Raw genomic sequence first — 13,998 nt, forward strand, 5'->3', positions numbered from 1 at the left:
AACTGATCCTTAAAAAAGGGCAAAAAACTATCGAGAGGTGTATGAGGATGGGCGTAGGCAGGCGGGATGACAATCTGATAACCCTCGGGGAAACGATATGTTAGCTGCATCTGGTCGACCTCGTCGCTGTTGAACTTAGATTCGATGAAGGTATACCAGAGGCTGGGGACGACTGGGGGAGGATGAGGAGATTCAGCCATAGAGCAAAGAAAGGGAAGGAAAGCAAGGATTCAATGAGAAGAGAGGGCTTACTGCAAAAGAAAATCGCCGGTGGAGAAGAAGAGAAGATGACGGTGAGTGTGAGGAAGACAATAGGGCAAAAAGAAATGGATGAGAGCTTAAAAACCTGGAGAGCGGCTAGTCTGAGCCGTTCGGGCTTTAGAAAATGGTCATTCATCACAATCGTTAAATTCAAAAAGGTAGTCATCACATCAAGCACAAACAACCATCTATCACATCACACAGGCGGTGGTATACAGAGGTGACGCGTGGCATTTTGTTACAAGTGGCATTAATGATAAGGCAGAAAGCATGATTATAGGGTATGGCCAAGTGTGTTTGCCATTAATGGGAGAAGATTTGAATGACTCTTGAGAAATTATAGTGACATCAACAGTAATTAAAAGGGATTATAGTCAAAGCAGAGATCAACACCAAGTTTAAAAATTGGCTAAGTGTTGATAGAGCCGAATGACGGCTATAAAACCGTTGGAGATCGTCATCAGTAGCGAACATCGGCTATAAAACCGTTGGAGGTCATCATCAACAACCGAATGACGGCTATAAAATTGTTGGAGGTTATCATTAGCAGCCGAATGATGACTATACAACCATTGGAGATCGTCATTAGCAGCCGAACGATGACTATAAAATAATTGGAGGTCATCATTAGCAGTCGAACAACGACTATAAAATCATTGGAGGTCATCATCAGCAGTTGAGTGGTGACTATAAAATCATTAGAAGTCATCATCAGTAGTCAAACGACGGCTATAAAACCGTTGGAGTCATCATCAGCAGCCGAATGACTATAAAATGGTTGGAAGTTGTCATCAGTAGCTGAACATCGGCTATAAACCCTTGAGTCAAAAAAATATCGAAAGTCGAACGGTAGCTATAAACCCTAGAACACCCGGACAAGGAGAAAAGAGTTCCTGAATATACTAATCGTTCAGTCAGTCAGACTTGTAGCCTCCTTCGACTAAATTTGAGGAAAAAGCTTATGATACGGTGATAAATGGGGGCCCTACCAGCGGGTCAAAATAGAAGAAAAGCAACGGATGTGGAGGTAAAGGCCAGAATAGTTAAAGTCCCCAGCTCAGGAAACAGACAAATTGAGCTGAGCGACGCGTCTTTTGTCTGGTCGGGCGTGACCACTAAGTCGGTCCAAACTGTGTCTGAATGGGCGCTCTAGGAAATCTCGCGAGTAAAGCTGATAGTCAAGTAGCAACTCCCCTGGACCGCCACCTCGAACAAGAGGCATGTCCGGTCTGACAAAGGGCAGCCTTCCGACAATAGTACAGCCGAACGAAAGACAGGACAATAGTTCTATTCATTACGATCAGAAGGGGACTACTCGGCTGAACAGTGACCCGTCGGCTACATGTAAACCTATGGAATATCTCATCATATCCTTTTAGAAGTTTGTGCCGCTGACAGTGGAGCATGTCTAGCAAACAAATCGTACTTTAGAAACTTCTAGGTGTAACATCAGAAAGTTGCATAACTACTTAAGGAATGATGTTGTAAACACTTTTTGACGTGTCTTTTCCTAGGATGCCTAGGGAAATATTCTTATGCTTTGAGATGCTTACACGAACATTATAGTGACACTATAAAAGGAGGTTCTCATCTACAAGCGAAGGTATGCACAATTTCATTTTCTACACGCTCTTGCTAAAGTTCTCCATTTTTCTACTCATCGGAGACTGACTTGAGCGTCAGAGAGTCATCGTCGGGAACCCCTTTTCGACCTGGTACTAACGACTTTGCGTTTCAGGCTTGCATGGAGTCTTCGCTTCGTAAACTTTCTAACCACATCCCCAGTTTACCATCATCTCAGTTTTCGAACAAGATCATAAACCATTGCATGTCAACAATCCCCCCTCAAACAAAGGATTGCCCCTCAAGCTTATTCGCTTGATGTCATCTAATTCTTGACCCACCAGGACTTTACTGTCCCTCGGTCCAACTGGCCTATTAGAATTTCCTTGACCCTCAGTCCAACCAACTTACTAGGTCTTCCTTGCCCAGCTGCAACTAGGACTTTTCTGCTTAATGTCTGGTCATCTTGATCCAAACATGGAAGCCCCCACTTTCTTCGTTAAAGGTCAATATTCCACCCACATGGCTCAAATGGACTATGACTCTTGTGCACGATCGCCAATTAGTTCTTCTAATAGTCTGATCTTTGATACCATGATATAATATTATCCACTTTAGGTCTAAATCCTCATGATTTTATTTTTGGGCTATATCTATAATCATTTGTATATATTTTCAATATGAGACTTTATTTACAACCATTACAACTCAATAATTTTTTACAATAAAAACTAATCGATCAAATACTATTTTGATCTATCTAATTGTCCCATCAATTCACCTAAACAAAGGAATATGTGGAATATTTAGATGATCCACCGTCTCATTGATACAATGATACATTTGTCTACTTAAGTCAAGCAAAAGATTGTTAAAGTTGGAAGCTAATAACACAACGATACAATGATACATTTATTTTGTAGAAGCAGTAATATTGTTAAAATTTTTAGCAAACACTTTAGGAACTCAAATTTCAGTAATAAATTTCAAAATTCAAGAACCGGTGTGAGTTTTTATCACTCAAAGTAAAAGCATTTATACACTGATGATAAACTTTGTTCCTATCATCATTGTGCTCTTTGATTTTTTGAGGATAATTTTTAATTTTTGATATATAGCTTTATATATATATATATAGTCCGTCTGAAAGAGTGTCAAGGGCACTCAAGGGGTGAAAAATCCAGATTAGACATTTAATTTTACTTAATTGAAAATGTTAAAGATTAGTATAAAATTATCACGAGTAGAATTAGTTTCATATCCTACTTTCGCCCTTGTAGTTTTACATTTTCTACTTTGATCCTTCAAATGCTAATCTCATACCGTAAAGTCTGAATATAAAAAAGGGTGGGTGCTATCCACACCCCAACATTTACAAAACACACCCTAATTTTTCTGTAAAATGCGACACCTAAATATAATCTTAAAGAAATTTTTAGAAATTTTTAGAAATCTTCTGAGAATTTTTCGAAACTCGTATGATGAGTTTAAGGGGAGCAATTATTGAGTCACGAAAAAACCTATTTAAACTACCCATTTAAACGAGGAAAAGTTTTATTTTTTCTGTTTCCTTTTCCTTTTCTTTTTCTTCCCCCATCGCCGAACCCCTCACCCAGCCGCCCCTTTTCTTCCTTCCCCGATCTCTTCGGCTTCCCCATCAACGGCACAACTTCGCGTCGTTTTCTCTTCTCCACAAACAAAAGCCAGAGGACAAGGGGAATCCGGACACTTCAGTGTTTTCCCCTTCCTCTCGACTCTGCCCCGACTCTTCTCTCCCGATGGCACCACACAATTTCAGGCCACCTATGCTCTCGGCCCCCCATCGTGTTGATCAGCGGACACTGGGCATTGACGCTGACGGATCTTCCCTCGCACTACTGCCCCTTCTCCTTCCTTAGTGACCATCTCTGTGGCTACGTCGTGCCCTAGATTTGATCCACTGCAAGGGTTGCGCCGATCATCACTGGAGCAACCGAGTTTCCGCTATTGGTTGGTCCTAGGAAGATCGTACCGGTTCCATTGTACAAAAATTTTGTACAAGTGTCGAATCTTTCATAAACAACCTATTGTGTTCTTTAGAAGTTAAATTAGGAATCGCAAACGTAATTTAACATTATTGGTTCCAAATTTAACTTATCTATTCTTAATAGTTTAGATTTGGATCGCAAACGGAACTTAACACTATTGATCCAAATCAACCTATGTTATAAATTCAATTAAATATTAATTTCTAAAATTGGCTTCCAATACTACATGGCGAGGCACATGGCCTTCTTGGGTATGGGAGCATCCACCATCGCCTAGACAAAGCCTTTTAAGGAAAGCTAATATTTAATTTCCTTATATAACTCTAGGTTTAATCAAAAAGAACAATCGAATCACAAATTCGAAAAAATAAAAAGAAAACACAAACTCGAATTATAATTCGAAAAACTAAAATCTAATGTCTCTTGTGTTTGAAATTCTAATAAAGAAAAATAATTAGCATGATGCGGAAGAAAATTACTAGTTATACCTTTTTTTTGTATGCTAATAACCTCGAGATCTTCTGCCGTATTCCTCGCCTGGCCTTGGACGTTGTGTGGGCAACGATCCTCCAAGATGAACATCACCCAAAGAACTTCTCCTCCTTCTCTAAGTTTCGGCCATCACCACCACCAAGAAGCAAAAGAGAGTAAAGGGAAAAGAGAGAGAGAGAGGGCCGACCACAAGAGGATCACCAACAAGAGAATAAGAATTGTTATCTCATGAGGCCTCCTCTCCCCTTCTTTTATATTACTTGCTCAAGGCAAATAAGGAAAAACTTTTTACAAAAAATAAAATTTTCCTCTTGTTTTTCCTTTTCCCCTCTTATTTTTCATTTTTTTTCCTCTTGATTGAATCAATCATCAAACATTGATTGGATGATGATTTAATTTTGCCCGACCCCTTGCTTGGGCACCAAGCAAGGGTGGCCGGCCACATCATCAAGGAGAGAAATTATTTTTATAAAATTTTACAAAAGAAGAAATTCTCTTATAAAATTTTACAAGCTCTCTTTCCTATTGTGGATGTTAAAAAAAGAAAGTTTTAAAAGTTAAAACTAAGTTTTAAAAGTTAAAACTAAGTTTTAAAAGTTAAAACTAAGTTTTAAAAGTTAAAACTAAGTTTTAAAATTTAAAACTTCTCTTCTAAAATTTTCTTTTTTAACATGATTACAAAAATAGAAAATTTTAATTTTAAAACTTCTCTTCCTTTTTTCTAAAAACCATGAGGATGGTTAAAAAAGGAAAGTTTTAAAACTTTTAAACTTTCTATTAAACCATGTGGCCTAATTCAAATAAGGAAAGTTTTATATTTTAAAAACTTTCTTTTAAAACTTGTAGTTTTCTACAAAGAGAATATTTTAAAAATTCAAAACACCCCTCCTTATTTGACATATTATGGTCGACCCCTCTTTGCTTGGACACCAAGCAAAGGGCTAGCCCCTTTGTGAAGGAGATTGGCTGACCCCTTTGGGTTGGTCACCAAGCCATGGGCCAGCCTCTTCTTGGACACCAAGAAGGCCTTTATATGAGTGTACTTGAGGCTTTAATGAGACTACGACAGGGACCTAGAGGAGAAATTAGTTTTGGCCTTCCGATGAGCTTGAGTATCCCGTGTTCGCCCCAAACACACAACTCAAGTTCATCACTAATAGCTCATTCCACTAGAGAGTTATTATTGTACTACCGCACTAATCCCAAATTACATTATAGGCTCCTTCTTATCATGAGTGTGTTAGTCTCCCTGTGTTTAAGATAACGAATGCCCACTAATTAAGTAAGTTACTGACAACTCACTTAATTAATATCTAGCTCCAAGAGTAGTACCACTCAACCTCATTGTCATGTCGGACTAAGTCCACCTGCAGGGTTTAACATGACAATCCTTATGAGCTCCTCTTGGGGACATTCTCAACCTAGATTACTAGGGCACAGTTTCCTTTTATAATCAACGACACACACTATAAGTAATATCATTTCCCAACTTATCGGACCTATTGATTTATCAAGTTAAATTTCACCCTTTGATAAGTTAAAGAAATAAATACTAAATATATATGCTTGTTATTATATTAGGATTAAGAGCACACACTTTCATAATAACTAAGGTTTAGTTCTTTTATTAAGTCAGTATAAAAAGAACTTACCTAAAATGGTCCTACTCAATACACTTAGAGTATACTAGTGTAATTTATTAGTCAAGATAAACTAATACCAAATTACACTACGACTATTCCAATGGTTTGTTCCTTTTCATCTTAGTCGTGAGCAACTGTTTATAATTTATAGAGAACTGATAACATGATCTTTTGCGTGTGATACCACACACTATATTATCTACAATATAAATTAATTGAACAACTACACTTAACAAATAAAATGTAGACATTTGACCAATGTGATTCTTTTATTTCAAAAATAAATGTTTACAAAAGCTAGGCTTTTAGTATACACTCTAACATCCGCCTCCTCTGCCATAGTTTTGATTCGCCGATCCTCCCTTCTCTCCATGCTGCCATCAACCACCATGTCGACGCCTGATCACCGTTGAGCACCATCTGACAGACAACTTGTCGGCACTCGTTCCTGATCCAGTCGACTGTTGTCGATCTACAGATGCTAGCATTTTCAAGCACGAGCAAAGGAGGATGTGTACTCTATCCAATTTTTGTGAGGAGGATCACTATCAGAGCATTGTTTCCTTTGTGGAATCAAAGAGGAGAACACAAACTCCTCATAGCTACAGATATATTTCGGGGTAAGGTTGCTAAATTTAATTTTTCCTTTAGAGTACAAGGCAGTTTCTGTTGTGGATCATATTGGAGTGTAGGAACCATACTAAATGTTGATTTGGGGAATGACTAATGCAGAAGGCAGCGACTTCACTTGGTCTCGACCACCATCACCGGCAGTGGGTTGCTCCGACCGTTGAGTAGAGCAATGGAATTGGGTAAGTTTTGGTGTTGAGGTAAGAAGTAGAGGAATTGTTTCATTGTTGTAGAGTATACAGATTTGAAGCTAGGAAAGGTTAGGGATGAACTGTACTCGAATTTATGTAAGCTTAGGTTGATTATGTATAGATTTTGATCAAATTGAATAGTGGAAGGGTTAGGGTTAATGGAGCTAACCCTAATTAACTTGTGAGTTATATTTAGTTAGGGATTAAGTAATGGATTTAATCTAAGCTTCAGATTAGACTTGATTATGTAGCTAGCCGAGATATAATGAAAGAATTAGGGTTCCTGGTAAATAAGCATTTGGTTTAACTGATTTTGATATATATATGTGGGAGTAGCTAAATTAAATGTGTTGTTACAGGACTCTGATTTGCGACGAGCTGCTTTACATGGGGTTTCTTTTGGCACTCGCTATTTTTGAGGCGGGTACCTTGACTTATCTTTTAGATATTGTCATTTGATATGCATAGTAAATTTTAATGAGTAGTAATAATTATGCTATATCTGCATCGGTATGTCATTGTTTGATTCCTTCAGCATGCTTATTTATTACCTGTTTTGCATCCATGACCCTCTTGATTATTTATGCTCATAGAGATAGTGACATACCATGCCTTATGATATACCAGACTAGACATTTACCATATCTGATACGTGTACCTAGATCTTCTTATTTGAGCCATTTATTTTTAGTACATGTTTTATGGAGGTAGATATGGTCAAGATTTTCATACTTAGTGTCATGCACCAACTCGCATGATTGCATGCTGAGCGATTGTCGGCTCTATTATTGTTGAGCACATCGCCAGTTACATGGATCTACAGACACAACCACTCATGGGTTAGTGATTTTTATTCAGGAAGGGTGTGTTGCAGCAGGTTGCTCTGTCAGTGCTCCGCTGGTCCACTCATGGGTAGCGTGACGCAGTGTGGTAGCAAGACAGGGATCCCTCCTCTGGACTATCTCAGGGAGATGAGAGTATTGAGCTCCCCCACTTATGATTTGGGATAGGAGGATATATGTACTTCGACAGCATCCTTTCCACTCGGTTACTCAGTAGCAGTGATGGCAAGTGCATAGTTGTCACAGCCCTACCCACTCGGTCTCACCATCATGTGTGAGATGCTGACTGGCGTCAGGGGTGACCAGGACATATCATTTGCATCATATGCATGATTGCATTTATTGCTTGTGTTTGCTGCACTTTGTTTGCTGCATATTTGGTGAATGCATATGATTAACATGCATACAGGAGATATGACATTTTCGATTTGACGACTTTATTATTCTGATAGGAGGTCCTGGTGAGTACAGCTTCTCCCATTTCCTCCAGTTTTGTATTTTTCCATTATTATTTCAAGAGATTGTACGCATAATTATTACTATTGATTATTTCCTACTATGCATGCCATCTTGGTATCCGCTGAGTGTTGGACTTACCTCGTTAATATATTTTCTATTTCAGGTTGAAGCTGTCAGAAGGTTCCAGTCGCTAGTCTCCACTAGGTGTCGAGGAGGTTTTATATTATCGGACTTGTGTTTCCTTGTTAGTGAACTACATATTTGTGATGCATGTGTTTTGCACTTTGGATTGTATATCGCGCTTCGGGTATGATGTCCATGTTTCCGCTGCGAAGGTTTTCCGTTGTATTGTGTCTTCCTCGTTGTAGTGGAGTAGGTTTTTACCATTATAACTGTGTGGTTGTGTCAGCCGGAGGCTGAATTATATAAACTGCATGGAATGCTTATCTTATTTCATTATATATGTTCCGACCGTGTTGGTCGAGGTTTGTGAGCCCTGAGGGCCTTGTAGTGAGTTTCATATTGTCACTCGTACAGGGGAGATGCTGCCGAAATTTCCTCTGGCAGGGCTCCCCAGGGCATGACATTTTCTCTCTCAAAAATGCCCTTAAATAAAGTCTAAAATGCCCTTTTTATAAAAAGCAGTAGAAATTATTAAGCAGCAACAATAGAAATTACCCCCATTCCCCCATCACGACGGATGGCAATGAGCTTGTTTAGGTTGTGCGACCCGACGACTAGCCCCAGACTTGTCTCCTTGCGTCAGCAGGAGATATTACTTCAAATCATGGGATAGAAGCAAAGAAAGACAGCAACTTTATTCAAATCAAGGCGACTGTGACATCATTAGAGCACCATGGACTCACATCCCTATGCGCCCCCTGTTTCTCCTTCCTCCGCCCATCTCTTTTCTCTCTTTCTTTCTTTCTATCTAAACCCTAACAACCTAATATCTCCCAAAACTTTAGTTTTGTAACAAATCAAAGTTGATGGACCATGAAGATCCAATTCCCATTAGCAAATCTGTCGGTGTTCAGCTACTGGAGGCCAACGTTTAGTGTTTCGTTCAACGGTCATTGATCGAACATATTGTGTTGTATTCAGTAGACCAAACATATCTTGGTGCGTTCTATAGATTGTAGCTGAACAAGCAGCAATGTATTCGAAAAACCAGGGAAGAACGATACATGATTGAAATTCGAGATATTTTCATGAACGTTTGAAACCTAGACACAAAATCTAATAAAAATAATATAATGATTTGAACAAGCACTAACATTATCTGATGTTGCTAGAAACTGAGTTGCCCAAGTGGAGAAATGAGAAGGAGAGACGAAGGGTCCTCTCATTTCTTCGATCCTCGAATCCCAACGAATGCAAAAAATGGCACAGGTAGGAGCAGCTAAGAAAGATGGCGTTGAGGGTTTTGTTTGACTTTTAGGGTTTTTAGAAAGGATAAAATAAGAATTTTATAGGGTGTATTTAGAAATAATTGTGATAAAATATTTTTTTGATGGTCGTATTTAGAAAATGGGGTTTGTTTAGTAATCGATGAGGTGTGAATAGCTCCACCCATAAAAAATAGAAGAAAGAAATAATGACTTGTACCATTTAATTTCACATATTTAATATCAAAAGGAGTAAATTAAAGATTTATCTAGTTTAATTTGTAATACAATAGCACATTTCTTAATTTTGAAGACTAGGCGACGTTTGGTTCTCTCTTAGGAATCGAAATGGAAATGAGTATCATAGTATTATGGAATGGGAATGAGTATGAGCTTGGGTATCATTCTTAAAATTAATATTTGGTTAGTTGAATATTTCAATCGGAATGAACCTAAATTTTCTTTTTTACCCTTAGAGAAAAATAAGAGAAAAAATTAGATGGAAGATAAAGTTGAATTTGAGAGAAACATATGATGAGAGAATGATGAGAGAGAAAGTGTGATGGGAAAAATGAAGAGAAGAAAAGTGTGATGAGAGAAAATGAGGAGAGAGAGCGTGATAGGAGAGATTGAGAAGAGAAAAAGTATGATGAGAGAGAAAGTTGTTGAGAGAGAAAGAGTGATGAGAAAAATGAAGAGAGAGAAAGTGTGATGAGAGAAAATGAGAGATTGAGGAAAGAAAGTATGATGAGAGAGAAAGTTAATGGGAAAAAAAGAAGAGAGGGAAAGTGTAATGAGAGAAAATAAGGAGAGAGAGTGTGATGGAAAAGAATGAAGAGAGAGAACATGTGATGAGAGAAAATATGGTAAAAGAGATTAAGGAGAGAAAGTATGATGAGAAAGAAAGTATGATGAAAATGAGGAGAGAATGAAGAGAGAGAAACTAATGAGAGAGAATGTGTGATGAGAGAGAATATAAAGAGAAAATAGTAGAGAATATGTGATGACAGAGAATGAAGAGAGAGAAAGTATGGTGAAAGAGAAAATATGATGATAGAATGAGGAGAGAGAAAGTATGATGAGAGAGAACAAGAAGAGAGTGGAATGAAAGAAAAATTGAACAAATATACTAAGGGTATTTTCATCAAAAATTTAATTCTTATTTCCATTCCATCAAAACCCAAGGGAGGGGATGAATTTCATCCATAGCCAAGTTTTTGGGTTTTATTCCAAAATCTTGATTCCATTTTTATCAACCAAACATAAGATTTGGAAATGAATCCATTCGCTCATTCTCAAACGTTTAAACCAAACGCTACCTAAAATATCTTCTTTTTCCTTTTTTTAGGGTAACATAAACAAGTAAATAGGGCCTAAACCCAAGTAGTTCTCTTGTCATTGATAGTCTCATTTTAGTACCTGGAATTTATTTATATGCAGCATTTAGCTTCAAATATGAAGTGCGGCCTGCCTAGAGTACGAAGTTAATTAAAGGCATTAAATTGAAGTTGTCGTAACCTCAACTTTTGTCGTCTTCCTCGATTATGAGCAGAACGGTGGCACCCGGGACGAGTAGGATCGCTCCTCATCCTCTCAATCTCTCTCCCGCGGTTTCACTCCTCTCCCGCCCATTTCTCTCTGTTGCATCTCGATTGCTTGATCCATAGCCATGCCGTCGGGGCCGAGGAAGCGAAGAGCCGCCAGGCGCAAAAAGGGGATGGAGAATTCGGCGACCCTCCTCCCTTCCGATCCTTCTAAAGGTACCTTTTTTTTTTTTTTTTTGTTTTCCTCCGGTTGAGTTTCTTTTCCCTCTTTTTTCTTCGTTTTGTGGTTTTCGACCACAATTTCTTCAGATGGCGAGCAGCACGCGGATCTGATGCTGCACGAGAGCAGAGAGAGCGAAAGAGAGTCCCCTCTATATTCCTCTGCCCCATCATCGCCATTTGTCGAGAGCCGACCCACTCGATCCTTGACCCATTGGTTTGGATCTGAAGCTGTCGATTGTGCGGCGGAGAGTTCGCAGAATGACCTAAAAGCAGCGGACTTGGTCCAGCAAGATGAGCAGGATGTTGCTTTCGCAGTAACGGAAGTTGCTTTACTGCCCACAGATGCATCGGATGCTAAATCAGAATTATTTGCCCAATCTGAGAAGGAATATAGGAAATCTTTCGAGGAATCAACTATTTCTATTGAAAAGATTGTTTCTTTGTCCGAGGAGAGGAGCCAAGGTAAATCAGATGAATTTGTCGAATCTGATAAGGAAGATAAGAAACCCTCTGAGAAATCGGCTATTTCTGTCAAAGACATTACTGCTTTGCCCGAGGAGAGTAGCCAAATCAGTGAGGTAGCTGCTAATGTTCTTGAGAAGGTTTCAGGTGATCAGAGATTAAAAGGAGCACAACCCCATGATGCTAATGGGATCGTCAAACAAGATGGTGAGACTAGTGAAGCTTGTCAAGTTGCTAGAGGAGAGAAGACATTGCCGGCAGCCGAGGTGCTAAAATTAGACTCTTGTAGCACTCCTCTTATTGACTTGAATGAATGTACTGATTAGGCAATATCGATTTATGCAGGCCTTACACCATGCTCCTCTGGTCATTCACCATACGAAGTGGTGGAATTGTTGTGGGCTGCTTAATTTGATCAGGGGCCGTGATATATAATTTTAGGTATCCTATTAACCTCAGAAGTAAGTTTTGGTTAATTTCTGCCTCTTGCCTTGGTTAACTATTTCAGAAAAATCTAAGATTGAACAAAAACTTAATAGAGGCTTTACTTTTGTTTTGCTTAGAAAATTGAAGCTAAAATCTAGAAAATGGTCAGGATATTATAGTTTTGTTGGAATTCTGTGAGATCATGATCTACTCATTTATTACTTTCCATGACTACAAAAATGAGAGTTATCTTGATAGACAAACTCCATTTTAATTAAAAAAAAAATCTCATATACCTCTGAGCATCTGAAAAGTTTGTATATTCTTTAATCAAGAATTGAGGCTTCATTTTTGTTAACTTCAAAGTATGCCTTTCTTTTACTATGTATTCAATGTCCATTAAATGATGATTTATATAGAGTTTATAGTGCACTGGTTAAATCTTTGATGAGGATATCAATAAATATTAGTGGTTTTTGATAATTTTTAGCATTTTGATATTCTCCTGGAAATAATATAGAGAGCTTTAGTTATTCGGATGCGATGCCTGCACCCCTATGCCCTTCTTTTATCAACATTCAGATTTGTTCTGGTTTCTTATGAGTCAATGTTTGTACCACTGAGGTTCCATTTTATATTAAATTTACTGTGTCTCGTTTCTCCACCCAATTTTGCAAAATTCTTACTTTCGAAAATCTCAATTTTGTAACCAGACTTCAAAGATCCTTTAAGTTTGTGCCTCTTGTTAAATTACAATAGGTAGGATCAGTTTCAAATGGTGTCCACAACCATGTTGTCAGCAGATTGAAGATGGGGTTAAATCAAAATAAAAAAGGAGCTGAGACAAATTGTTTGCATTATAACATTTGATCATAGTTGACATAATTGACTATATCAAAAAGTTCAAATTGAACACAAGATTAAAAGTTTGAAGAGAGCAAAGCACCAGGTTGTAATAAGAACAGAGCTTAATAAGTAAATTTCTCTTGAGAACTATTTGTTTCTTGTACTTCATTGATTTGGTTTATTCGTGTGCATTAAATCCTTATTGATATTTTAATGCATGTCTTCACAATTCATCTTTTTTACTATTCTATATATTATGGCTTATTTGAGTTTCCTTTCTTTCTCTTGTACGTCTCTCATGTTTTGGTAATGCTGGTGCAGACACCGTTTGTCTTTCATGATGATTACCCTAATAAAGCTTCTCAAAATATCATTGTCGTCATCGTCCTCCGCTTGAGTATCTTAACTATGAAAGTCCAGGAGTAATAATTTTGCTGCTTCATTATAAAGCAGAGTAGTAGCATTGTTCAATCTTGGTTCCTAGCAAATCTCTTTGTTCTCCTTTTGGCTTTAGCCATCAATCTACTAGACTTGATTTTATAAAGAATAGTTTGCATTATTTGGCTTCTTCACCATAAACTGCAGTAATGGCATCTATTCTGATAGTGCAGTAGCTTCAGTAATGTTATCTTTGCTGATGCCTTCAGTAGCTTGGTCAGTTTTGTTTGTGTGGCGTTCAGTTGTAGCTGCAGTGAGAATTGCACACGATGTGAAAGGAGTCCAAGTGAACTTGGATAGTTATGTTGGTATCTCTAGGCATTTTTGAACTTTAAGGTTCAGCTGAGAAGTAGGACATGATCATACTACCTCATGGCTGTTGGATCGGGTCTCACATGAGAGGAGGATGAATCACGTGGTTTTGAAAATTTATTTCTTTTTGAAATTTAAGTACGCAGTGGAAAATTGAGAAGAAAAAGAACACAAGAAAACACGATTAATTTTACTTAGTTTGGAGCTTTCGGCGACTCCTACTCTATGACCCAAGTCATGTGGATCTATCGA

General features: G+C 38.1%; 1 protein-coding gene across 3 annotated transcripts; it reads left to right on the top strand.

Annotated features, from left to right (window-relative positions):
- Positions 1–11,024: 11,024 nt before the first annotated feature.
- LOC122033453 lies at positions 11,025–13,554 on the top strand. Of its 3 annotated transcripts, none has more exons than XM_042592470.1 (4): positions 11,025–11,256; positions 11,350–11,990; positions 12,070–12,185; positions 13,318–13,554. In XM_042592470.1, exons 1-3 carry the CDS (start codon positions 11,166–11,168, stop codon positions 12,157–12,159), a joined length of 822 nt encoding a protein of 273 aa, XP_042448404.1. In that variant the 5' UTR covers positions 11,025–11,165; the 3' UTR covers positions 12,160–12,185; positions 13,318–13,554. The 3 variants fall into 3 exon arrangements, with proteins under 3 accessions (XP_042448404.1, XP_042448406.1, XP_042448407.1); XM_042592472.1 differs by having other exon boundaries at positions 12,070–12,165; XM_042592473.1 differs by lacking the exon at positions 13,318–13,554 and adding an exon at positions 12,910–13,146 and having other exon boundaries at positions 12,070–12,165.
- Positions 13,555–13,998: the final 444 nt, after the last annotated feature.

Source organism: Zingiber officinale, chromosome 11B (assembly GCF_018446385.1).
Source record: "Zingiber officinale cultivar Zhangliang chromosome 11B, Zo_v1.1, whole genome shotgun sequence".
Lineage (NCBI taxonomy): Eukaryota > Viridiplantae > Streptophyta > Magnoliopsida > Zingiberales > Zingiberaceae > Zingiber > Zingiber officinale.

Bases quoted from the DNA above. Each gene is read 5' to 3' on its own strand.
- LOC122033453 (XM_042592470.1), top strand. From the start codon at position 11,166: ATGCCGTCGGGGCCGAGGAAGCGAAGAGCCGCCAGGCGCAAAAAGGGG. The intron at 11,257-11,349 runs GTACCTTTTTTT...CAATTTCTTCAG, and splicing joins CCCTTCCGATCCTTCTAAAG to ATGGCGAGCAGCACGCGGAT. The intron at 11,991-12,069 runs GTGCTAAAATTA...CGATTTATGCAG, and splicing joins AGACATTGCCGGCAGCCGAG to GCCTTACACCATGCTCCTCT.